We start from the raw sequence: 25,741 nt of genomic DNA on the forward strand, positions 1-25,741 counted from the left end.
ACAGACGGACAGACGGACAGACGGACATGGCTAGATCGACTCGGCTAGTGATCCTGATCAAGAATATATATACTTTATGGGGTCGGAAACGCTTCCTTCTGCCTGTTACATACTTTCCGACGAATCTAGTATACCCTTTTACTCTACGAGTAACGGGTATAAATATAAATATATTTTGTCATTCATATGTACATTTTTATACCCGTTACTCGTAGAGTAAAAGGGTATACTAGATTCGTCGGAAAGTATGTAACAGGCAGAAGGAAGCGTTTCCGACCCCATAAAGTATATATATTCTTGATCAGGATCACTAGCCGAGTCGATCTAGCCATGTCCGTCTGTCCGTCTGTCCGTCTGTCCGTCTGTCCGTCTGTCCGTCTGTCCGTCTGTCCGTCTGTCCGTCTGTCTGTCCGGATGAACGCTGAGATCTTGGAAACTATGAGAGCTAGGCTATTGAGATTTGGCGTGCAGATTCCTGAGCTTCTTACGCAGCGCAAGTTTGTTTCAGTAGAGTGCCACGCCCACTTTTACGCCCACAAGCCGCCCAAAACTGTGGCTCCTACAGTTTTGATGCTAGAATAAAAATTTTAACTGAAATGTATTGTTCTCATCAATACCTATCGATTGATTCAAAAAAAAGTTTGCCACGCCCACTTTATCGCCCACAAACCGCCCCCAAACTTCAAAAAATCGTAAATATGAACGTGGATATCTCGGAAACTATCAAAGATATAGAATCAGGATTTCAGATTTAGATTCCGAACCTTTGTACGCAGCGCAATTTTGATACGCGAATATGCCACGCCCACTCTAACGCCCACAAACCGCCCAAGCCTGTGGCGCCCACAATTTTCATGCTAGATACAAAATTTTAACTGAACTGTATCGGTCTCGTCAATACCTATCGATTGACCAAAAAAAAATTTGCCACGCCCACCCTAACGCCCATAACGCTTAAATCTGTCTATCGCCGGTAGGTGGCGCATTTCAGTCTTGCTTTGCTGCTTGCTTATTTCCATTTCCCTTTGGTCCCTTTAGCTGAGTAACGGGTATCTGATAGTCGAGGCACTCGACTATAGCGTTCTTTCTTGTTATTTGTAGTATAATTAAAACTGTTTAAATTTATTGATATTAATTGGAATATATTCATATATGAACTTATGCTGTTACTAGCCCTTGTCCAAGCTGCCAATCAAGCTGGCGCTGATCAAATATTATCACAACATGGCCGCAAAACAATGTGGAGGCCATCAATCAAAAGGGCACTCGGCGGCCAAACCAATCATCCGTTTATACATCCATCCAGATCCTGGCCATCCAATCTGCAATCACCCAATCGCTCAGGCGTATCGCAAGAACAACAACAATTTTCCAATTAAGCGACCAAAAATTTGAGCATATGATGATTATTGACGATAAGAGTAGGACTCGAAGCTCCCAACCGCCCCAGGAATCCCAAATGGTCTGCCGAAATGTGAAAATAAATCGCACATTGTCCGTCTGTCCGCTCGTCCTTTTCGGCAGGACTCCCTGCTATCTGCGAGCATCGAAACTAAAAGTTAGCTGCGGCCACGCCAAACCAAAACAAAGAAACTTTCATTTCCAATTTTCTTGATGTATTAAATTATTTACGCCCTCTTGAGCAGAGGATTCGTGTGCGTGGCACTCATATATGACTGCCCACACATATATGTTCGTCTAGAGATATGTGCATATTTGTAAGTATATATTCTCTAGATATGTTTGTTAGTAACATTAGTCTATCCGTTAGTTTTTTGAAAATATGTAAAAGGACAAAGTTATGCGTTCTATAAATTTTTCTTAAAATTTGTAGTTTTTTAACTTGTAAATCAATAGCTTCCTAATATAACATTATAAATGTACCGACAAATATGTACGTTGTATCAATTACAAATAGAATGGGATGCTATAGAATTTATGTTGATATATCAATAGATCTATTAGATCGAGTTTCGAAAGGCTACATTTACTGTATTTCACAAAATTGAATAACAATTATAATACCATCTGCACGAGACTTACAAGGTATACCAAATCCAATTAAAAACAAGAAAGAACGCTATAGTCGAGTGCCTCGACTATCAGATACCCGTTACTCAGCTAAAGGGACCAAAGGGAAATGGAAATAAGCAAGCAGCAAAGCAAGACTGAAATGCGCCACCTACCGGCGATAGACAGATTTAAGCGTTATGGGCGTTAGGGTGGGCGTGGCAAATTTTTTTTTGGTCAATCGATAGGTATTGACGAGACCGATACAGTTCAGTTAAAATTTTGTATCTAGCATGAAAATTGTGGGCGCCACAGGCTTGGGCGGTTTGTGGGCGTTAGAGTGGGCGTGGCATATTCGCGTATCAAAATTGCGCTGCGTACAAAGGTTCGGAATCTAAATCTGAAATCCTGATTCTATATCTTTGATAGTTTCCGAGATATCCACGTTCATATTTACGATTTTTTGAAGTTTGGGGGCGGTTTGTGGGCGATAAAGTGGGCGTGGCAAACTTTTTTTTGAATCAATCGATAGGTATTGATGAGAACAATACATTTCAGTTAAAATTTTTATTCTAGCATCAAAACTGTAGGAGCCACAGTTTTGGGCGGCTTGTGGGCGTAAAAGTGGGCGTGGCACTCTACTGAAACAAACTTGCGCTGCGTAAGAAGCTCAGGAATCTGCACGCCAAATCTCAATAGCCTAGCTCTCATAGTTTCCAAGATCTCAGCGTTCATCCGGACAGACAGACGGACAGACGGACAGACGGACAGACGGACAGACGGACAGACGGACAGACGGACAGACGGACATGGCTAGATCGACTCGGCTAGTGATCCTGATCAAGAATATATATACTTTATGGGGTCGGAAACGCTTCCTTCTGCCTGTTACATACTTTCCGACGAATCTAGTATACCCTTTTACTCTACGAGTAACGGGTATAACAAGGAAGAACGCTATAGTCGAGTACCTCGACTATCAGATACCCGTTACTCAGCTTAAGGGACCAAAGGAAAGTGGAGATATGCAAGCAGCAAATGCGCCACCTACCGGCGGTATACAGACTTAAGCGTTGTGGGCGTTAGAGTGGGCGTGGCAAACTTTTTTTTTAATCAATCGATAGGTATTGACGAGACCAATACATTTAAGTTAAAATTTTTTATCTAGCACGAAAATTGTGGGCGCCACAGGCTTGGGCGGTTTGTGGGCGTTAGAGTGGGCGTGGCAAACTTTTTTTTAAATCAATCGATAGGTATTGACGAGACCAATACATTTCAGTTAAAATTTTTTATCTAGCATGAAAATTGTGGGCGCCACAGATTTGGGCGGTTTGTGGGCGTTGGAGTGGGCGTGGCATATTCGCGTAACATACTTGCGCTGCGCTCAAGCCCACGGAATCTAAATCTGAAATCCCGTTTCTCTATCTTTGATATTTTCCGAGATATCCGCGTTCATACTTACGATTTTTTGAAGTTTGTGGGCGGTTTGTGGGCGTTAAAGTGGGCGTGGCAAACTTTTTTTTTGGGTCAATCGGTAGGTATTGATGAGAACAATACATTTCAGTTAACATTTTTGTTCTAGCATCAAAACTGTAGGAGCCACAGTTTTGGGCGGTTTGTGGGCGTTAGAGTGGGCGTGGCACTCTTCTGAAACAAACTTGCGCTGCGCAGGAATCTCAGGAATCTGCATGCCTAATCTCAGTATTGTAGCTCTTATAGTTTCCGAGATCTCAGCGTTCATACGGACAGACGGACAGACGGACAGACGGACAGACGGACAGACGGACATGGCTAGATCGACTCGGCTAGTGATCCTGATCAAGAATATATATACTTTATGGGGTCGGAAACGCTTCCTTCTGCCTGTTACATACTTTCCGACGAATCTAGTATACCCTTTTACTCTACGAGTAACGGGTATAACAAGGAAGAACGCTATAGTCGAGTACCTCGACTATCAGATACCCGTTACTCAGCTAAAGGGACCAAAGGAAAATGGAGATATGCAAGCAGCAAATGCGCCACCTACCGGCGGTAGACAGATTTAAGCGTTGTGGGCATTAGAGTGGGCGTGGCAAAGTTTTTTTTTAAATCAATCGATAGGTATTGACGAGACCAATTCATTTAAGTTAAAATCTTTTATCTAGCACGAAAATTGTGGGCGCCACAGGCTTGGGCGGTTTGTGGGCGTTAGAGTGGGCGTGGCAAACTTTTTTTTAAATCAATTGATAGGTATTGACGAGACCAATACATTTCAGTTTTAATTTTTTATCTACCATGAAAATTGTGGGCGCCACAGACTTGGGCGGTTTGTGGGCGTTGGAGTGGGCGTGGCATATTCGCGTAATTAACTTGCGCTGCGCTCAAGCCTACGGAATCTAAATCTGAAATCTCGTTTCTCTATCTTTGATATTTTCCGAGATATCCGCGTTCATATTTACGATTTTTTGAAGTTTGTGGGCGGTTTGTTGGCGTTAAAGTGGGCGTGGCAAACTTTTTTTTAGGTCAGTCGGTAGGTATTGATGAGAACAATACATTTCAGTTAAAATTTTTGTTCTAGCATCAAAACTGTAGGAGCCACAGTTTTGGGCGGTTTGTGGGCGTTAGAGTGGGCGTGGCACTCTTTTGAAACAAACTTGCGCTGCGCAGGAATCTCAGGAATCTGCATGCCTAATCCCAGTATTGTAGCTCTTATAGTTTCCAAGATCTCAGCGTTCATACGGACAGACGGACAGACGGACAGACGGACAGACGGACATGGCTAGATCTACTCGGCTAGTGATCCTGATCAAGAATATATATACTTTATGGGGTCGGAAACGCTTCCTTCTGCCTGTTACATACTTTCCGACGAATCTAGTATACCCTTTTACTCTACGAGTAACGGGTATAATTATTGTATTCAATTATTTTTAAGACATAATGGTTTTATTCCACCTTTTAAAAGGAATAAAAAAATGTTTTAATCTTCGAGTAACTGGGTAACAAAATAAATCATTGATTTACTAACCTAACAGTTAAACATGCTATACTTATACAAATTAATTCGTCTATCTCCTTGCGTGCAAAACTACGGCGCCATTCATCCTAATAAGAGAAATTAGCGTTATCTGGGTGAAAAAGATAAGCAGGTGAGAGTGTCGCAGTCACTTTTTACACTACTTAACTGTCACCAGTTGGCCGGATCTTCAAAAGCGAATCGCAAGGTACTCACTGGGGGAATGAGAGCTGTTGATTTTCACAGTTTGTGCGCAGAAAAGAAAATTTCCTAACTGTAGCCAACTCAATTTCACCCAGTGGGCCAGTGAGCCAAATGTGCAGCGATCACCTCACGGCATCGACGGGGAATCCCCTGCTCCGTCCAGAAGCAGTGGCAATTTATGATAACCAATTTGCGGGCTACATCCATTCCCACACGAGCAGTATGTTATGCCAGCACCGATTCCAACCGAGATCCCAGTCCGCGTCCAATCCAAAGACGATATCCGAGGGGCAGTAGCCGAATCACTCTGCTACACGCATCGTTAAATGTTATTAGTTATTACCAAGATATGGTGAGCGGATCGGTTGTTGCCTCCGGGGAGCGGCTGGAGTACAAGCACCCGCCCGCTGATATTAGCTGTTTTTTGGATCTTATTAGCCATATTTGTTCTTGTAGTGTCTACTCTCGTTTCCAAGAACTGATTTACTCGTATTTAATTCAGAAAATATGGGCAGTTCTGGTGTCCTAGTGCTCTAGTGCTCGCTGCTTTGAAGAGAACCTACAGTGGTTTGGGATCTACTCAACAAAGTAATTAACCTTACCGATTTTGTAGTACATCTTGAAAGGTCTGTTTGGATTAAAATATATTTTTATAAAAAATTATATAATCCATTAATGTAATAATTTTCTTTATCGCCCTTTTTCTTAAAGTATGCTTAAATACCAATATCATGTACTATGATTTAAACTTTAAGAAGTCCCAATATATTCGAAACTATTAAAGTTAAATCCAATTTAGGGGTTATAACGCATTGAAATAATTATTTAACATATATCTTGAAATCCATTCCAAGTATATTACAAATTATCACATATTATCAAAACCACTGTCATCCCTGTCTTTAAATTTTTAAGGGGATGTTAAGGGAAAGCCCTTAAAATATGGGTGGTCCAAGCTCATAAAATACAGATACATTTGCACATAAGTGTATGTATATAGAAATCGAAAAGTGCCACTTTCTGGTAAGTATCGCGTAGATCCATGGGCATCATGGATAGGCATCCATCCGTGGTTGAGTAACGAAAACATGTCAGCGGTAGAGCGGCGAAGACAAGGAGAGTCGGTCGAACGCATACCGAAATATGGCCAGTGCTAATTGCCCTCCAAGTAGCTACTGCTCCATCCCCAAAGTCCAAGATCCGTCTGCATCCCATCAAGCACGCCAGTTCTTTCCGTTTGAGTGCTCCGCAATCTCGGATCGCAATTTATAAAAGCTCTGCCCGCCCAGCGATTTCGCTGCAGTAGCATCCCCAAATTGCCGGCGAGTGGACGTGGATATTAGCTATCAAAGACCAACTCAAGTGATCACCCTGGATAGCGGTATCCCTCAGTAATAACCTCACCATGAAGCGTCTCGAGTGGCTGCTGCTCCTGGCGTTTGTAGCCTCCGTGTCAACGGCAGTGGCTCCAAGGAGGAGGCGTCACAGCATTGTGGAATCGCCTTCCTCGAGCCCCGGCGATTGGGGATCGGCCTGGGGCCTGGGTCCCGAGATGGCGCTCGTGAGGAGGGTTTACGATGACTGCCAGGACAAGAACGACTTTATCGGCTGCCTCAAGCAGAAAGCCCTCCATGCCCTCAGTCGAGCCCTGGACCAGGACTCCATCAAGATCGTGGATGGCCTGGTGCTGGAGAAGCAGAACCAGAGCGAAACGGAGAGCATCTTGGGCTCCCTGACGGATGCCCGCCAGTTTGGCAACCTGGCTCCCATCGATCGAGCCCTTCTCTCCAAGGCGGACAAGCTCATGCGGACGCACACGGTCAAGATCGACATGGACGGAGGCGGTGGCGGCGGAGAGGACAGTGTGGGCCGAGGCCACGAGCACAAGAAGAAGAAGCACAAGGAGGGGGGCCACATCAAGTACGTGGTGGCCGCCCTCCTCACCGCCATGGGAATCGCTGGTCCTCTGGGTCTAAAGGCTCTGGCCGCGATCGCCGGCAAGGCCCTTGTCATCAGCAAGGTGGCCCTCACTATTGCCGGGATCATTGCCCTAAAGAAACTCTTTTCGCACGACCACAGCGAGGAGACTAGCTTCCAGGTGCATGCCGGCGAACACAACAGGTGAGTCTTCCGTCTGACTAAGTGAGTGAATAAGTACATAAAAATAATATATATAGTATATGTTACAAAGAAAAACCACGGGAAATAAGATTGATCTTTTTATAGACAGTGAATTTAACAATACTCCGAAGAATACGCTTTACAAGTAAATTAATCTTAGTACAGAAGGATGCTCAAGGAGTTTATTATTATAAACATTTTCTTCTCATCTTATAAACTTTGTACAAACTTTTGCAAATTAACTACTTATAAAGACAATATACATTTTTATATACGGAATGCAGACTGCTCCATTGCCGAAAAACCCTTTTATATCATTGGAAAATTCAATAAAACCATTTTATAGATATTAGGATTAGAACAAAATTTGGTATATCTTTTAAGAAATACGTTTGAATTTAAACTTAACAAAAGACTCAAGGCGTTGTTAATTATTTATAAGAGTTTCAAGAGACATCCGCTGAATCATATTTATTAATTGTATCGCTTCCACTTGCAGGCGCAACACATACGTGATCCGGCCGGTGTCCAAGACGAGCGGTGGGGTAGCAGCTGGTGGAGTGGGCGTGACTGCTGCCGGTGGCAGCTCATCGGTGGATCCTTATCGCTACTACTACGACTACCACCAGCAGTAACGCGTAACGCAGTGTCGAGTTGGTGTCTGGAGAAATCTTCGCCGTTGTCCGGCGGAGTCCTGAAGCAGCTAGACTACCAAAGAACCGATCCACAACCAGTCGGGCCAAATGAAGCCCGGCAGCAGCCGTTCACCTTAATTTAGCTCCTAAGTTGTAGGCTAATCTATTATGCAGTTGCCCGAACCCAGAGAATATACCCCAAATAATAAATGATATTGAAATGTACTCTAGGAGTTAGTATGAAAGAAAGTTCCTCTTTATTCAGCTTTGGGGTAAACAATACGGGGGCTTCGGAATGTGATTTAATCAGAATCATCCGATATAACATAGCTGGCAGTATTTCGAACGTTTCTAACGTTGCTTAGAAGCGTTTGCTGTCGACCCGAAGTACGCTGTTTAAGATTCGAGGAGGTGGTATAATTTAGAAATGAAATTGATTTAAAACCGTGATAATACATACCGTATTATTGACGGTCACTTCCAGTTGGGCTTTGCCACGTGGAGCGGCTGAAGCAGCGGTTCGACCTCGAGCTGTTCCACGACCCCGCCCTCGCCCACGTCCCGTCGCAGGTGCTGGGGATGTGCTTGCTTCGCTACCCAAGACGGTTGTGGACTTATCTTCACGCTTCACCTTCAGACCCTGAGTATCGAGCATTTTCAGCAGATCTTCGTGCTTGTGGCGTACCCTAAAAGTCGTCAGTTCATCGTCGACGTTCTCATCGTTGGGCATGGACTCCATTAGATGATCCACTGCCTTTTCCTTGTAGAACCTGAAAGAAATTGGTTTAGATAGAGACACTTCCTATTCCATGACCACTTACTTGACAATATTTTCAGCAGCATCAGCATCCCTTCGCTCCACCAGACGATAGGTCATCTCTGCTAGCGCCTTGGAGTGGAATAACCTCAGAGGTTTGTTGGACTTGGCCTCTTCGAAGTAACGATCCACCAGCTCCTCCACTCGAGTGGCATTATCCGCCTCCTACATCACAAGTTATAAAAAATAAAAACAAATTGATTCATTAGTAAGGTAAGGATTTAAAAGGGGGGTCTTATGAAAATTTAAAATTGCTATGACAACTTAATTTTTTCACCACATCAGAACAAGACAACTACAATGCTATCAATGTAAAAGTTACGGAAAAGCATCTGTTTCCCATCCTTACCAGTGCGCGTCGCAAGGCCTCCTTGTCCAGATTGACGGTCTCCGTTTTGGTACGCTTGATCAGCTTGCTGAACTGCACCACATCCTGAACATTTGCCACCCGCGTGCTGAACATTTGGCCAAACCGAATCGCATTGAACATGCATGACTCGTCGGTGTAGAGAAGTCTCAGCCGGATGAGCGGAAGCGTAGGCTGCCTGGGATGACCGGTGTGCTGTGTCGCCGCCTTCTCAAGCATGGCCTCCACTCGTTCCTTCGCGAATTTAAACACTTTGTTGGAGGCATCGCCCTCGTCCAGTCCCAATTCCTCGGCACGATCGGGCAGTACGACGGATTCGTAGACGAAGGGACGCACGGTCTGTAGCGGAAGGGCCTTAAGTTTGAACTTCCCCTTGTAGATCTCCAGCAGGCCGACATGCTTCTTCTTGGCCTCGCCCTCGGACAAGGAAGTGGGCACCGAGGAGCCCGGCTGGGAAACATAGAAACGCTTCTTGGCATTCTCCTCCGGCTCGATGCGGCAGTCGTGTTCGTGGCCCCAGATTACCAGGTGAAGAAACGACGGCAGCAAGTCCTCGGGCAGGTAGTTCTTCGGGCCGCGTTCGGCGCGGTTCTGGTGCACCACCAACAAATGGAACCAGTCCTCGTCCGCCTTCGATTCATCGCCGACTTCGCCTTCCGCAACCGTTTCGGGGCAGTTGAACTTGACCTTGAAGTCCTTGATGAGCCTGGCCAGCCGCCCATCGTGGATGTGGCTAAGTCCGTACAGAGCCAGCTGGCTCTCGCCCTTGCGTATCAGGACGGGGCTGATCTCCACCTGGCTGAGGTCCGTCCAGCGGCCAAAGTAATTGACCAGACCCGAGGTGCTCAGCAGATCCAGGGAGCTCAGGCGACCGAAGCCACTGGGATCGTCGTGATTGCCGTGAATGGAGAACACCGGAATGGCGATGTTCAGGTTGGGGTCCTCGTAGTTCACCGACTGGTTGACGGCATTGTGAAAGCACTGCGCCTGGTCACTGAGGATCTCCAGGGAGACTGGCCGATCGCCAAAGGTGTAGCGCCGCAGGAGCTCGATGCACCTGGTGGGGATTACGGAAGATAGAGATGAAACGGAATGCATCGCAGCCCCAACTCACTTGTGCATAGAGTTCTGGCTGGGCACCGCGTCGTGGAAGAGGTCGCCGCCCAGCAGAATCATGTCCACATCCTCGGACACCGCCAGTTCCAGGATCTCCTCGAAGGCCGTGAAACTGTCCTCGCCCCGGACTGCGTCCTTCTCGCCATAGCCCAGATGGTTGTCGGTGGCCACCAGGATGCGGATCACGTTGTCAGCATCCTGCTCTGCTCCGGTGGTGTCCTCCATGGCCAGTTAGTTTCTTTGAAATCCCCAAAATAGCAATTTTTGCGCCCAAATTTATTTCGCCAGGAGGTCTAGTGTGACCAAGTCAGACTTTTCATCAAATATTATGAATTTAATAATGCGCGGGATTTTTAAAAATTAAGGTTAAATTAAAAAGCGGAAAAATGTCTTTAAATAGTTCAACAATACTTAAGATATTTGCAAAGATGTGTTTGATAACAAATAATGAACTATTTAAGTTAAATTAGGTGGTGTTTTATTAAGAACAATTACTTGACTTCGTATTAATAAAACGAATTTATTTTCTGAGTATTTTTATAAAATTATATTTATTTCCTATGCACCTACGTATATGTATTTTATTAGTTTGTATAAATCTCTCCTCCGATCTACAGGTCACATCGTCGTTGGGCCCGCCTATCATCACCAATCTGTTGAGCCATTCCCATCTTGAAGAATGTGGAGTTGGAGGACTTCTTCTCGTTGTCCGGCGGAGTCCTGAAGCAGCTAGACTACCAAAGAACCGATCCACAACCTGTCGGGCCAAATGTAGCCCGGCAGCAGCCGTTCACCTTAATGTAGCTCCTAAGTTGTAGGCTAATCTATTATGCAGTTGCCCGAACCCAGAGAATAAAACCCAAATAATAAATGATATTGAAGTGTACTCTAGGAGTTAGTATGAAAGAAAGTTCTTTTTTATTCAGCTTTGGGGTAAACAATACGGGGGCTTCGGAATGTGATTTAATCAGAATCATCCGATATAACATAGCAGGCAGTATTTCGAACGTTTCTAAGTTAGAAATTCTAACGTTGCACACTGGGCCAGCCGATCCGATTTTTGGCCAAAAATACGTATTTTTTTAAGAAAATGACCAGACCGAGTATGGAGTCCTTTTTGTAATACATTAAACTAATTTATGCAAAAATTTCAAAGAATTCGGGAAAGTAGTTTTCTCTTACCGTATTTTTAAAGTAAAAAATTCATCAAATATTGATAGAAATGAAAAAAAATCTAGACGTCAAAGATGCTGATGTAACTAATCGACTTCTTAACAAAACTTTTAGAAGTCATTATTTTCAACAAGTAAAAAAAATTAAAAAGCTTGTATGTCTTACTAGTTTCCTAAAAGAATCTTTTTCGTTGATTTTTACTGCTTTTTTTAGCAAATGAGTACTTTGCTTTTCGAGTGCTTTTCAGTGCCATCCCCAAACGGAGTTATTACATTAAAAATAAATTCTTCGATTAATTTACTAATATCGCTCATCGCCGACTCGATGCGGTTTTGCCTTAGTTTTCAGTAATTTTAGTTTTAATTGAAGGCTTAATTTGAAGTCGAACCATTTTGATGAGCTTTACTTAGAATGCCAGACGGTATGTCGTTTTTTTTTTCCTTCAGGTTTTAATGTACGTTTTTCGCGCCAATATATTTGATTTTAGTTTGCCTAACATCTAAATTCTACGTTTTTCATTCATTCCCGCTTCATTTATTTCTGAAACCAAACAGTCGAATGAAATATCGATATTTCGAAAAGCGAAATATTAACTTTTTTGGCTCGTCTCTAAAAAATGTTCACAATTTCCGTCATTCATAAGGGAGGACTTAAGTATGCATAAAGGTATGCTGCATTTCTTGCACTTCCTTCGGATGAGAACTAAAATATATTATAAAACAAGGAAGAACGCTATAGTCGAGTACCTCGACTATCAGATACCCGTTACTCAGCTAAAGGGACCAAAGGTAAATGAAGATATGCAAGCAGCAAAGCGAGATTTAAATGCGCCACCTACCGGCGGAAGACAGATTTAAGCATTGTGGGCGTTAGGGTAGGCGTGGCAAATTTTTTTTTGGATCAATCGATAGGTATTGACAAGACCAATACATTTCAGTAAAAATTTTTTATCTAGCATAAAAATTTTGAGCGCCACAGGCTTGGGCGGTTTGTGGGCGGTAGAGTGGGCGTGGCATATTCGCATAACAAACCTGCGCTGCGTACAAGGCTACGGAATCTAAATCTGAAATCCCAATACTCTATCTTTGATAGTTTCCGAGATATCCGCGTTCATATTTACGATTTTTTGAAGTTTGTGGGCGGTTTGTGGGCGTCCAAGTGGGAGTGGCAAACTTTTTTTTGGGTCAATCGATAGGTATTGCTAAGAACAATTCATTTCAGTTTAAATTTTTACTCTAGCATCAAAACTGTAGAAGCCACAGTTTTGGGCGGTTTGTGGGCGTTAGAGTGGGCGTGGCACTCTACTGAAACAAACTTGCGCTGCGTAAGAAGCTCAGGAATCTGCTCGCCAAATCTCAATAGCCTAGCTCTCATAGTTTCCAAGATCTCAGCGTTCATCCGGACAGACAGACGGACAGACGGACAGACGGACAGACGGACAGACGGACAGACGGACAGACGGACAGACGGACATGGCTAGATCGACTCGGCTAGTGATCCTGATCAAGAATATATATACTTTATGGGGTCGGAAACGCTTCCTTCTGCCTGTTACATACTTTCCGACGAATCTAGTATACCCTTTTACTCTACGAGTAACGGGTATAAATATAAATGTAGCTTACATAAATACGTAGTCGAAGGCCTCGTAGCTAGCACTACCCCCTATGTTAGTATTAGTTTTGTAAACTTTACTATGAACTTTAATAAATAAATAAATGAAGCATACTTTTGTGATGACTTCAGAATATGTCAAATTAACATTAAACAAATTAAAAAACAATATTTTACAAACAATTTTTTTCTAATAATTTGACTATAAGAATCTAAAGAGATAACAAGATGAAAAAAATAGAAAATTTTGTTAGGTCGATTATTAAATAAACGTTGAAGTGGGAGTCTCCGAAAGTAGCAATTTTTAACGGTTTATAAATCTTAAGCGACATAATATTTTATAGTGGATTTAATTTTTTTTAATTTGTTTTCTCTCACACTTAATCGTGTATGAAAATGGATTCAGTGGGTATTCTAGTTATTTTTTTAAAAATAAAAAACCGAAAAGAACGTAAAATTTTCCGATTTCGGCTTGGATTATCTATACCATATAAAATTGAAATAAATTTTACTTTTAGTTCGTTGAAAAGTTCAATCTTTTAGGAGGAAAACGCAAAAAACTGCATCCTTCTAACTATCCCAGGAAAGAAATTACAGATTTTTGGCCAAAAAATTAACTTTCTGGCCCAATGTGCGTTGATTAGAAGCGTTTGCTGTCGACCCGAAGCACGCTGTTTAAGATTCGAGGAGGTGGTATAATTTAGAAATGAAATTGATTTAAAACCGTGATAATACATACCGTATTATTGACGGTCACTTCCAGTTGGGCTTTGCCCAACTGAAGCAACGGTTCGACCTCGAGCTGTTCCACGACCCCGTCCTCGCCCACGTCCCGTCGCAGGAGCTGGGGATGTGCTTGCCTCGCTACCCAAGACGGTTGTGGACTTATTTTCACGCTTTACCTTCAGACCCTGAGTATCGAGCATTTTCAGCAGATCTTCGTGTTTGTGGCGTACCCTAAATGTCGTCAGCTCGTCGTCGACGTTCTCATCGTTGGGCATGGACTTCATTAGATGATCCACTGCCTTTTCCTTGTAGAACCTGAAAGGATTGGGTTTAGATAGAGACACCTACTGTTCGACGATCACTTACTTGACAATATTTTCAGCGGCATCAGCATCCCTTCGCTCCACCAGACGATAGGTCATCTCCTCTAGCGCCTTGGAGTGGAATAACCTCAGAGGTTTGTTGGACTTGGCCTCTTCGAAGTAACGATCCACCAGCTCCTCCACGCGAGTGGCATTATCCGCCTCCTACAATACAAGATGTAATAAGAAAATATACATAATGTTTCGTTAGCAAGATAACGATTGCTATAACAACTAAATTATATCACCACATATCAGAACAAGATACGCACAATGCTATCAATGTAAAAGTTAAGAGTGTATATGTTTTGAAAGGATTAAGATGATGATTTTCTATCCTTACCAGTGCGCGACGCAAGGCCTCCTTGTCCAGATTGACGGTCTCCGTTTTGGTACGCTTGATCAGCTTGCTGAACTGCACCACATCCTGAACATTGGCCACCCGCGTGCTGAACATTTGGCCAAACCAAATCGCATTGAACCTGCATGACTCGTCGGTGTAGAGAAGTCTCAGCCGGATGAGCGGAAGCGTAGGCTGCCTGGGATGACCGGTGTGCTGCGTCGCCGCCTTCTCAAGCATGGCCTCCACTCGTTCCTTCGCGAATTTAAACACTTTGTTGGAGGCATCGCCCTCGTCCAGTCCCAATTCCTCAGCACGATCGGGCAGTACGACAGATTCGTAGACAAAGGGACGCACGGTCTGCAACGGAAGGGCCTTAAGCTCGAACTTCCTCTTATAGATCTCCAGCAGGCCGACGTGCTTCTTCTTGGCTTCGCCTTCGGACAAGGACGTGGGCACCGAGGAACCCGGCTGGGAGACATAGAAACGGTTCTTGGCATTCTTCTCCGGCTTGATGCGGCAGTCGTGTTCGTGGCCCCAGATTACCAGGTGAAGAAACGACGGCAGCAAGTCCTCGGGCAGGTAGTTCTTCGGGCCGCGTTCGGCGCGGTTCTGGTGCACCACCAACAAATGGAACCAGTCCTCGTCCGCCTTCGACTCATCGCCGGCTTCGCCTTCCGCAACCGTTCCATGGCAGTTGAAATTGACCTTGAAGTCCTTGATGAGCCTGGCCAGCCGCCCATCGTGGATGTGGCTAAGTCCGTACAGAGCCAGCTGGCTCTCGCCCTTGCGTATCAGGACGGGGCTGATCTCCACCTGGCTGAGGTCCGTCCAGCGGCCAAAGTAATTGACCAGACCCGAGGTGCTCAGCAGATCCAGGGAGCTCAGGCGACCGAAGCCACTGGGATCGTCGTGATTGCCGTGAATGGAGAACACCGGAATGGCGATGTTCAGGTTGGGGTCCTCGTAGTTCACCGACTGGTTGACGGCATTGTGAAAGCACTGCGCCTGGTCACTGAGGATCTCCAGGGAGACTGGCCGATCGCCAAAGGTGTAGCGCCGCAGGAGCTCGATGCACCTGGTGGGGATTACGGAAGATAGAGATGAAACGGAATGCATCGCAGCCCCAACTCACTTGTGCATAGAGTTCTGGCTGGGCACCGCGTCGTGGAAGAGGTCGCCGCCCAGCAGAATCATGTCCACATCCTCGGACACCGCCAGTTCCAGGATCTCCTCGAAGGCCGTGAAACTGTCCTCGCCCCGGACTGCGTCCTTCTCGCCATAGCCCAGATGGTTGTCGGTGGCCACCAGGATGCGGATCACGTTGTCAGCATCCTGCTCTGCTCCGGTGGTGTCCTCCATGGCCAGTTAGTTTCTTTGAAATCCCCAAAATAGCAATTTTTGCGCCCAAATTTATTTCGCCAGGAGGTCTAGTGTGACCAAGTCAGACTTTTCATCAAATATTATGAATTTAATAATGCGCGGGATTTTTAAAAATTAAGGTTAAATTAAAAAGCGGAAAAATGTCTTTAAATAGTTCAACAATACTTAAGATATTTGCAAAGATGTGTTTGATAACAAATAATGAACTATTTAAGTTAAATTAGGTGGTGTTTTATTAAGAACAATTACTTGACTTCGTATTAATAAAACGAATTTATTTTCTGAGTATTTTTATAAAATTATATTTATTTCCTATGCACCTACGTATATGTATTTTATTAGTTTGTATAAATCTCTCCTCCGATCTACAGGTCACATCGTCGTTGGGCCCGCCTATCATCACCAATCTGTTGAGCCATTCCCATCTTGAAGAATGTGGAGTTGGAGGACTTCTTCTCGTTGTCCGGCGGAGTCCTGAAGCAGCTAGACTACCAAAGAACCGATCCACAACCTGTCGGGCCAAATGTAGCCCGGCAGCAGCCGTTCACCTTAATGTAGCTCCTAAGTTGTAGGCTAATCTATTATGCAGTTGCCCGAACCCAGAGAATAAAACCCAAATAATAAATGATATTGAAGTGTACTCTAGGAGTTAGTATGAAAGAAAGTTCTTTTTTATTCAGCTTTGGGGTAAACAATACGGGGGCTTCGGAATGTGATTTAATCAGAATCATCCGATATAACATAGCAGGCAGTATTTCGAACGTTTCTAAGTTAGAAATTCTAACGTTGCACACTGGGCCAGCCGATCCGATTTTTGGCCAAAAATACGTATTTTTTTAAGAAAATGACCAGACCGAGTATGGAGTCCTTTTTGTAATACATTAAACTAATTTATGCCAAAATTTCAAAGAATTCGGGAAAGTAGTTTTCTCTTACCGTATTTTTAAAGTAAAAAATTCATCAAATATTGATAGAAATGAAAAAAAATCTAGACGTCAAAGATGCTGATGTAACTAATCGACTTCTTAACAAAACTTTTAGAAGTCATTATTTTCAACAAGTAAAAAAAATTAAAAAGCTTGTATGTCTTACTAGTTTCCTAAAAGAATCTTTTTCGTTGATTTTTACTGCTTTTTTTAGCAAATGAGTACTTTGCTTTTCGAGTGCTTTTCAGTGCCATCCCCAAACGGAGTTATTACATTAAAAATAAATTCTTCGATTAATTTACTAATATCGCTCATCGCCGACTCGATGCGGTTTTGCCTTAGTTTTCAGTAATTTTAGTTTTAATTGAAGGCTTAATTTGAAGTCGAACCATTTTGATGAGCTTTACTTAGAATGCCAGACGGTATGTCGTTTTTTTTTTTCCTTCAGGTTTTAATGTACGTTTTTCGCGCCAATATATTTGATTTTAGTTTGCCTAACATCTAAATTCTACGTTTTTCATTCATTCCCGCTTCATTTATTTCTGAAACCAAACAGTCGAATGAAATATCGATATTTCGAAAAGCGAAATATTAACTTTTTTGGCTCGTCTCTAAAAAATGTTCACAATTTCCGTCATTCATAAGGGAGGACTTAAGTATGCATAAAGGTATGCTGCATTTCTTGCACTTCCTTCGGATGAGAACTAAAATATATTATAAAAATATAAATGTAGCTTACATAAATACGTAGTCGAAGGCCTAGTAGCTAGCACTACCCCCTATGTTAGTATTAGTTTTGTAAACTTTACTATGAACTTTAATAAATAAATAAATGAAGCATACTTTTGTGATGACTTCAGAATATGTCAAATTAACATTAAACAAATTAAAAAACAATATTTTACAAACAATTTTTTTCTAATAATTTGACTATAAGAATCTAAAGAGATAACAAGATGAAAAAAATAGAAAATTTTGTTAGGTCGATTATTAAATAAACGTTGAAGTGGGAGTCTCCGAAAGTAGCAATTTTTAACGGTTTATAAATCTTAAGCGACATAATATTTTATAGTGGATTTAATTTTTTTTAATTTGTTTTCTCTCACACTTAATCGTGTATGAAAATGGATTCAGTGGGTATTCTAGTTATTTTTTTAAAAATAAAAAACCGAAAAGAACGTAAAATTTTCCGATTTCGGCTTGGATTATCTATACCATATAAAATTGAAATAAATTTTACTTTTAGTTCGTTGAAAAGTTCAATCTTTTAGGAGGAAAACGCAAAAAACTGCATCCTTCTAACTATCCCAGGAAAGAAATTACAGATTTTTGGCCAAAAAATTAACTTTCTGGCCCAATGTGCGTTGATTAGAAGCGTTTGCTGTCGACCCGAAGCACGCTGTTTAAGATTCGAGGAGGTGGTATAATTTAGAAATGAAATTGATTTAAAACCGTGATAATACATACCGTATTATTGACGGTCACTTCCAGTTGGGCTTTGCCCAACTGAAGCAACGGTTCGACCTCGAGCTGTTCCACGACCCCGTCCTCGCCCACGTCCCGTCGCAGGAGCTGGGGATGTGCTTGCCTCGCTACCCAAGACGGTTGTGGACTTATTTTCACGCTTTACCTTCAGACCCTGAGTATCGAGCATTTTCAGCAGATCTTCGTGTTTGTGGCGTACCCTAAATGTCGTCAGCTCGTCGTCGACGTTCTCATCGTTGGGCATGGACTTCATTAGATGATCCACTGCCTTTTCCTTGTAGAACCTGAAAGGATTGGGTTTAGATAGAGACACCTACTGTTCGACGATCACTTACTTGACAATATTTTCAGCGGCATCAGCATCCCTTCGCTCCACCAGACGATAGGTCATCTCCTCTAGCGCCTTGGAGTGGAATAACCTCAGAGGTTTGTTGGACTTGGCCTCTTCGAAGTAACGATCCACCAGCTCCTCCACGCGAGTGGCATTATCCGCCTCCTACAATACAAGATGTAATAAGAAAATATACATAATGTTTCGTTAGCAAGATAACGATTGCTATAACAACTAAATTATATCACCACATATCAGAACAAGATACGCACAATGCTATCAATGTAAAAGTTAAGAGTGTATATGTTTTGAAAGGATTAAGATGATGATTTTCTATCCTTACCAGTGCGCGACGCAAGGCCTCCTTGTCCAGATTGACGGTCTCCGTTTTGGTACGCTTGATCAGCTTGCTGAACTGCACCACATCCTGAACATTGGCCACCCGCGTGCTGAACATTTGGCCAAACCGAATCGCATTGAACCTGCATGACTCGTCGGTGTAGAGAAGTCTCAGCCGGATGAGCGGAAGCGTAGGCTGCCTGGGATGACCGGTGTGCTGCGTCGCCGCCTTCTCAAGCATGGCCTCCACTCGTTCCTTCGCGAATTTAAACACTTTGTTGGAGGCATCGCCCTCGTCCAGTCCCAATTCCTCAGCACGATCGGGCAGTACGACAGATTCGTAGACAAAGGGACGCACGGTCTGCAACGGAAGGGCCTTAAGCTCGAACTTCCTCTTATAGATCTCCAGCAGGCCGACGTGCTTCTTCTTGGCTTCGCCTTCGGACAAGGACGTGGGCACCGAGGAACCCGGCTGGGAGACATAGAAACGGTTCTTGGCATTCTTCTCCGGCTTGATGCGGCAGTCGTGTTCGTGGCCCCAGATTACCAGGTGAAGAAACGACGGCAGCAAGTCCTCGGGCAGGTAGTTCTTCGGGCCGCGTTCGGCGCGGTTCTGGTGCACCACCAACAAATGGAACCAGTCCTCGTCCGCCTTCGACTCATCGCCGGCTTCGCCTTCCGCAACCGTTCCATGGCAGTTGAAATTGACCTTGAAGTCCTTGATGAGCCTGGCCAGCCGCCCATCGTGGATGTGGCTAAGTCCGTACAGAGCCAGCTGGCTCTCGCCCTTGCGTATCAGGACGGGGCTGATCTCCACCTGGCTGAGGTCCGTCCAGCGGCCAAAGTAATTGACCAGACCCGAGGTGCTCAGCAGATCCAGGGAGCTCAGGCGACCGAAGCCACTGGGATCGTCGTGATTGCCGTGAATGGAGAACACCGGAATGGCGATGTTCAGGTTGGGGTCCTCGTAGTTCACCGACTGGTTGACGGCATTGTGAAAGCACTGCGCCTGGTCACTGAGGATCTCCAGGGAGACTGGCCGATCGCCAAAGGTGTAGCGCCGCAGGAGCTCGATGCACCTGGTGGGGATTACGGAAGATAGAGATGAAACGGAATGCATCGCAGCCCCAACTCACTTGTGCATAGAGTTCTGGCTGGGCACCGCGTCGTGGAAGAGGTCGCCGCCCAGCAGAATCATGTCCACATCCTCGGACACCGCCAGTTCCAGGATCTCCTCGAAGGCCGTGAAACTGTCCTCGCCCCGGACTGCGTCCTTCTCGCCATAGCCCAGATGGTTGTCGGTGGCCACCAGTATGCGGATCACGTTGTCCGCATCCTGCTCTGCTCCCGTGGTGTCCTCCATGGCCAGTTAGTTTCTTTGAAATCCCCAAAATAGCAATTTTTGCGCCCAAATTTATTTCGCCAGGAGGTCTAGTGTGACCAAGTCAGACTTTTCATCAAATATTATGAATTTAATAATGCGCGGGATTTTTAAAAATTAAGGTTAAATTAAAAAGCGGAAAAATGTCTTTAAATAGTTCAACAATACTTAAGATATTTGCAAAGATGTGTTTGATAACAAATAATGAACTAATTAAGTTAAATTAGGTGGTGTTTTATTAAGAACAATTACTTGACTTCGTATTAATAAAACGAATTTATTTTCTGAGTATTTTTATAAAATTATATTTATTTCCTATGCACCTACGTATATGTATTTTATTAGTTTGTATAAATCTCTCCTCCGATCTACAGGTCACATCGTCGTTGGGCCCGCCTATCATCACCAATCTGTTGAGCCATTCCCATCTTGAAGAATGTGGAGTTGGAGGACTTCTTCTCGTTGTCCGGCGGAGTCCTGAAGCAGCTAGACTACCAAAGAACCGATCCACAACCTGTCGGGCCAAATGTAGCCCGGCAGCAGCCGTTCACCTTAATGTAGCTCCTAAGTTGTAGGCTAATCTATTATGCAGTTGCCCGAACCCAGAGAATAAAACCCAAATAATAAATGATATTGAAGTGTACTCTAGGAGTTAGTATGAAAGAAAGTTCTTTTTTATTCAGCTTTGGGGTAAACAATACGGGGGCTTCGGAATGTGATTTAATCAGAATCATCCGATATAACATAGCAGGCAGTATTTCGAACGTTTCTAAGTTAGAAATTCTAACGTTGCACACTGGGCCAGCCGATCCGATTTTTGGCCAAAAATACGTATTTTTTTAAGAAAATGACCAGACCGAGTATGGAGTCCTTTTTGTAATACATTAAACTAATTTATGCCAAAATTTCAAAGAATTCGGGAAAGTAGTTTTCTCTTACCGTATTTTTAAAGTAAAAAATTCATCAAATATTGATAGAAATGAAAAAAAATCTAGACGTCAAAGATGCTGATGTAACTAATCGACTTCTTAACAAAACTTTTAGAAGTCATTATTTTCAACAAGTAAAAAAAATTAAAAAGCTTGTATGTCTTACTAGTTTCCTAAAAGAATCTTTTTCGTTGATTTTTACTGCTTTTTTTAGCAAATGAGTACTTTGCTTTTCGAGTGCTTTTCAGTGCCATCCCCAAACGGAGTTATTACATTAAAAATAAATTCTTCGATTAATTTACTAATATCGCTCATCGCCGACTCGATGCGGTTTTGCCTTAGTTTTCAGTAATTTTAGTTTTAATTGAAGGCTTAATTTGAAGTCGAACCATTTTGATGAGCTTTACTTAGAATGCCAGACGGTATGTCGTTTTTTTTTTCCTTCAGGTTTTAATGTACGTTTTTCGCGCCAATATATTTGATTTTAGTTTGCCTAACATCTAAATTCTACGTTTTTCATTCATTCCCGCTTCATTTATTTCTGAAACCAAACAGTCGAATGAAATATCGATATTTCGAAAAGCGAAATATTAACTTTTTTGGCTCGTCTCTAAAAAATGTTCACAATTTCCGTCATTCATAAGGGAGGACTTAAGTATGCATAAAGGTATGCTGCATTTCTTGCACTTCCTTCGGATGAGAACTAAAATATATTATAAAAATATAAATGTAGCTTACATAAATACGTAGTCGAAGGCCTCGTAGCTAGCACTACCCCCTATGTTAGTATTAGTTTTGTAAACTTTACTATGAACTTTAATAAATAAATAAATGAAGCATACTTTTGTGATGACTTCAGAATATGTCAAATTAACATTAAACAAATTAAAAAACAATATTTTACAAACAATTTTTTTCTAATAATTTGACTATAAGAATCTAAAGAGATAACAAGATGAAAAAAATAGAAAATTTTGTTAGGTCGATTATTAAATAAACGTTGAAGTGGGAGTCTCCGAAAGTAGCAATTTTTAACGGTTTATAAATCTTAAGCGACATAATATTTTATAGTGGATTTAATTTTTTTTAATTTGTTTTCTCTCACACTTAATCGTGTATGAAAATGGATTCAGTGGGTATTCTAGTTATTTTTTTAAAAATAAAAAACCGAAAAGAACGTAAAATTTTCCGATTTCGGCTTGGATTATCTATACCATATAAAATTGAAATAAATTTTACTTTTAGTTCGTTGAAAAGTTCAATCTTTTAGGAGGAAAACGCAAAAAACTGCATCCTTCTAACTATCCCAGGAAAGAAATTACAGATTTTTGGCCAAAAAATTAACTTTCTGGCCCAATGTGCGTTGATTAGAAGCGTTTGCTGTCGACCCGAAGCACGCTGTTTAAGATTCGAGGAGGTGGTATAATTATACCCGTTACTCGTAGAGTAAAAGGGTATACTAGATTCGTCGGAAAGTATGTAACAGGCAGAAGGAAGCGTTTCCGACCCCATAAAGTATATATATTCTTGATCAGGATCACTAGCCGAGTCGATCTAGCCATGTCCGTCTGTCCGTCTGTCCGTCTGTCCGTCTGTCCGTCTGTCCGTCTGTCCGTCTGTCCGTCTGTCCGGATGAACGCTGAGATCTCGGAAACTATGAGAGCTAGGCTATTGAGATTTGGCGAGCAGATTCCTGAGCTTCTTACGCAGCGCAAGTTTGTTTCAGTAGAGTGCCACGCCCACTCTAACGCCCACAAACCGCCCAAAACTGTGGCTCCTACAGTTTTGATGTTAGATAGAAAATTTTAACTGAAATGTATTAGTCTTGTCCATACCTATCGATTGACCCAAAAAAAATTTTTCTACGCCCACTCTAACGCCCACAAACCTCCCAAGAAAAAAAGCTATGACGTCAGAGCCAGACAGTGCGAAATGTTTTTACGCGTGTATGTGTGTGTATGTAAATAGTTGCCGGCCGAACTTAGCGGCAAAGAGAAAAGCACTGCCGGCGCTCAGAGAGAGCAAAGTGCGCGGCTAACTTATTCTATTGAACAATGAATTTGTCACGCCTACCCTAACGCACACAACGCTTAAATCTGTCTTCCGCCGGTAGGTGGCGCATTTAAATCTCGCTTTGCTGCTTGCATATCTCCATTTCCCTTTGGTCGCTTAAGCTGAGTAACGGGTATCTGATAGTCGAGGTACTCGACTATAGCGTTCTCCCTTGTTTAGAAATGAAATTGATTTAAAACCGTGATAATACATACCGTATTATTGACGGTCACTTCCAGTTGGGCTTTGCCCAACTGAAGCAACGGTTCGACCTCGAGCTGTTCCACGACCCCGTCCTCGCCCACGTCCCGTCGCAGGAGCTGGGGATGTGCTTGCCTCGCTACCCAAGACGGTTGTGGACTTATTTTCACGCTTTACCTTCAGACCCTGAGTATCGAGCATTTTCAGCAGATCTTCGTGTTTGTGGCGTACCCTAAATGTCGTCAGCTCGTCGTCGACGTTCTCATCGTTGGGCATGGACTTCATTAGATGATCCACTGCCTTTTCCTTGTAGAACCTGAAAGGATTGGGTTTAGATAGAGACACCTACTGTTCGACGATCACTTACTTGACAATATTTTCAGCGGCATCAGCATCCCTTCGCTCCACCAGACGATAGGTCATCTCCTCTAGCGCCTTGGAGTGGAATAACCTCAGAGGTTTGTTGGACTTGGCCTCTTCGAAGTAACGATCCACCAGCTCCTCCACGCGAGTGGCATTATCCGCCTCCTACAATACAAGATGTAATAAGAAAATATACATAATGTTTCGTTAGCAAGATAACGATTGCTATAACAACTAAATTATATCACCACATATCAGAACAAGATACGCACAATGCTATCAATGTAAAAGTTAAGAGTGTATATGTTTTGAAAGGATTAAGATGATGATTTTCTATCCTTACCAGTGCGCGACGCAAGGCCTCCTTGTCCAGATTGACGGTCTCCGTTTTGGTACGCTTGATCAGCTTGCTGAACTGCACCACATCCTGAACATTGGCCACCCGCGTGCTGAACATTTGGCCAAACCGAATCGCATTGAACCTGCATGACTCGTCGGTGTAGAGAAGTCTCAGCCGGATGAGCGGAAGCGTAGGCTGCCTGGGATGACCGGTGTGCTGCGTCGCCGCCTTCTCAAGCATGGCCTCCACTCGTTCCTTCGCGAATTTAAACACTTTGTTGGAGGCATCGCCCTCGTCCAGTCCCAATTCCTCAGCACGATCGGGCAGTACGACAGATTCGTAGACAAAGGGACGCACGGTCTGCAACGGAAGGGCCTTAAGCTCGAACTTCCTCTTATAGATCTCCAGCAGGCCGACGTGCTTCTTCTTGGCTTCGCCTTCGGACAAGGACGTGGGCACCGAGGAACCCGGCTGGGAGACATAGAAACGGTTCTTGGCATTCTTCTCCGGCTTGATGCGGCAGTCGTGTTCGTGGCCCCAGATTACCAGGTGAAGAAACGACGGCAGCAAGTCCTCGGGCAGGTAGTTCTTCGGGCCGCGTTCGGCGCGGTTCTGGTGCACCACCAACAAATGGAACCAGTCCTCGTCCGCCTTCGACTCATCGCCGGCTTCGCCTTCCGCAACCGTTCCATGGCAGTTGAAATTGACCTTGAAGTCCTTGATGAGCCTGGCCAGCCGCCCATCGTGGATGTGGCTAAGTCCGTACAGAGCCAGCTGGCTCTCGCCCTTGCGTATCAGGACGGGGCTGATCTCCACCTGGCTGAGGTCCGTCCAGCGGCCAAAGTAATTGACCAGACCCGAGGTGCTCAGCAGATCCAGGGAGCTCAGGCGACCGAAGCCACTGGGATCGTCGTGATTGCCGTGAATGGAGAACACCGGAATGGCGATGTTCAGGTTGGGGTCCTCGTAGTTCACCGACTGGTTGACGGCATTGTGAAAGCACTGCGCCTGGTCACTGAGGATCTCCAGGGAGACTGGCCGATCGCCAAAGGTGTAGCGCCGCAGGAGCTCGATGCACCTGGTGGGGATTACGGAAGATAGAGATGAAACGGAATGCATCGCAGCCCCAACTCACTTGTGCATAGAGTTCTGGCTGGGCACCGCGTCGTGGAAGAGGTCGCCGCCCAGCAGAATCATGTCCACATCCTCGGACACCGCCAGTTCCAGGATCTCCTCGAAGGCCGTGAAACTGTCCTCGCCCCGGACTGCGTCCTTCTCGCCATAGCCCAGATGGTTGTCGGTGGCCACCAGTATGCGGATCACGTTGTCCGCATCCTGCTCTGCTCCCGTGGTGTCCTCCATGGCCAGTTAGTTTCTTTGAAATCCCCAAAATAGCAATTTTTGCGCCCAAATGTATTTCGCCAGGAGGTCTAGTGTGACCAAGTCAGACTCTTAAGCAAATATTATAAATTTCATAAAGCGCGGAATTTTTAAAAATTTTGGTTAAATCAAAATGCGGGAAAACGAC

The 25,741-nt window shown here is 43.8% G+C and overlaps 2 protein-coding genes and 3 pseudogenes across 2 annotated transcripts; 1 reads left to right on the plus strand and 4 right to left on the minus strand.

Moving 5' to 3' along the window:
* The first annotated feature begins 6,617 nt into the window (after window positions 1–6,617).
* Window positions 6,618–7,968, plus strand: LOC119548553. Its single transcript, XM_037855850.1, has 2 exons — window positions 6,618–7,333; window positions 7,833–7,968. The coding sequence occupies exons 1-2, from the start codon at window positions 6,618–6,620 to the stop codon at window positions 7,966–7,968; spliced, it is 852 nt and encodes a 283-aa protein (XP_037711778.1).
* A 234-nt stretch (window positions 7,969–8,202) lies between these two features.
* On the minus strand, window positions 8,203–10,581 carry LOC119548654 (double-strand break repair protein MRE11-like). Its single transcript, XM_037856066.1, has 5 exons — window positions 10,267–10,581; window positions 9,135–10,209; window positions 8,790–8,950; window positions 8,429–8,738; window positions 8,203–8,360 (listed from the first exon to the last, which is right to left on the minus strand). Exons 1-5 carry the CDS (start codon window positions 10,491–10,493, stop codon window positions 8,271–8,273), a joined length of 1,863 nt encoding a protein of 620 aa, XP_037711994.1. The 5' UTR covers window positions 10,494–10,581; the 3' UTR covers window positions 8,203–8,270.
* A 2,387-nt stretch (window positions 10,582–12,968) lies between these two features.
* LOC119548653 lies at window positions 12,969–15,935 on the minus strand (annotated as a pseudogene).
* Window positions 15,936–16,515: 580 nt separating this feature from the next.
* Window positions 16,516–20,397, minus strand: LOC119548652 (annotated as a pseudogene).
* Window positions 20,398–20,980: 583 nt separating this feature from the next.
* On the minus strand, window positions 20,981–25,640 carry LOC119548651 (annotated as a pseudogene).
* Between the last annotated feature and the right edge of the window lie 101 nt (window positions 25,641–25,741).

The sequence above is a fragment of the Drosophila subpulchrella genome, chromosome 2L, assembly GCF_014743375.2.
Source record: "Drosophila subpulchrella strain 33 F10 #4 breed RU33 chromosome 2L, RU_Dsub_v1.1 Primary Assembly, whole genome shotgun sequence".
Classification (NCBI taxonomy): domain Eukaryota; kingdom Metazoa; phylum Arthropoda; class Insecta; order Diptera; family Drosophilidae; genus Drosophila; species Drosophila subpulchrella.

Bases quoted from the DNA above. Each gene is read 5' to 3' on its own strand.
- LOC119548654 (XM_037856066.1), bottom strand. From the start codon at position 10,493: ATGGAGGACACCACCGGAGCAGAGCAGGATGCTGACAACGTGATCCGC. The intron at 10,210-10,266 runs GTGAGTTGGGGC...AATCCCCACCAG, and splicing joins AGCCAGAACTCTATGCACAA to GTGCATCGAGCTCCTGCGGC. The intron at 8,951-9,134 runs GTAAGGATGGGA...CTTGTGATGTAG, and splicing joins AGGCCTTGCGACGCGCACTG to GAGGCGGATAATGCCACTCG.
- LOC119548553 (XM_037855850.1), top strand. From the start codon at position 6,618: ATGAAGCGTCTCGAGTGGCTGCTGCTCCTGGCGTTTGTAGCCTCCGTG. The intron at 7,334-7,832 runs GTGAGTCTTCCG...TTCCACTTGCAG, and splicing joins CATGCCGGCGAACACAACAG to GCGCAACACATACGTGATCC.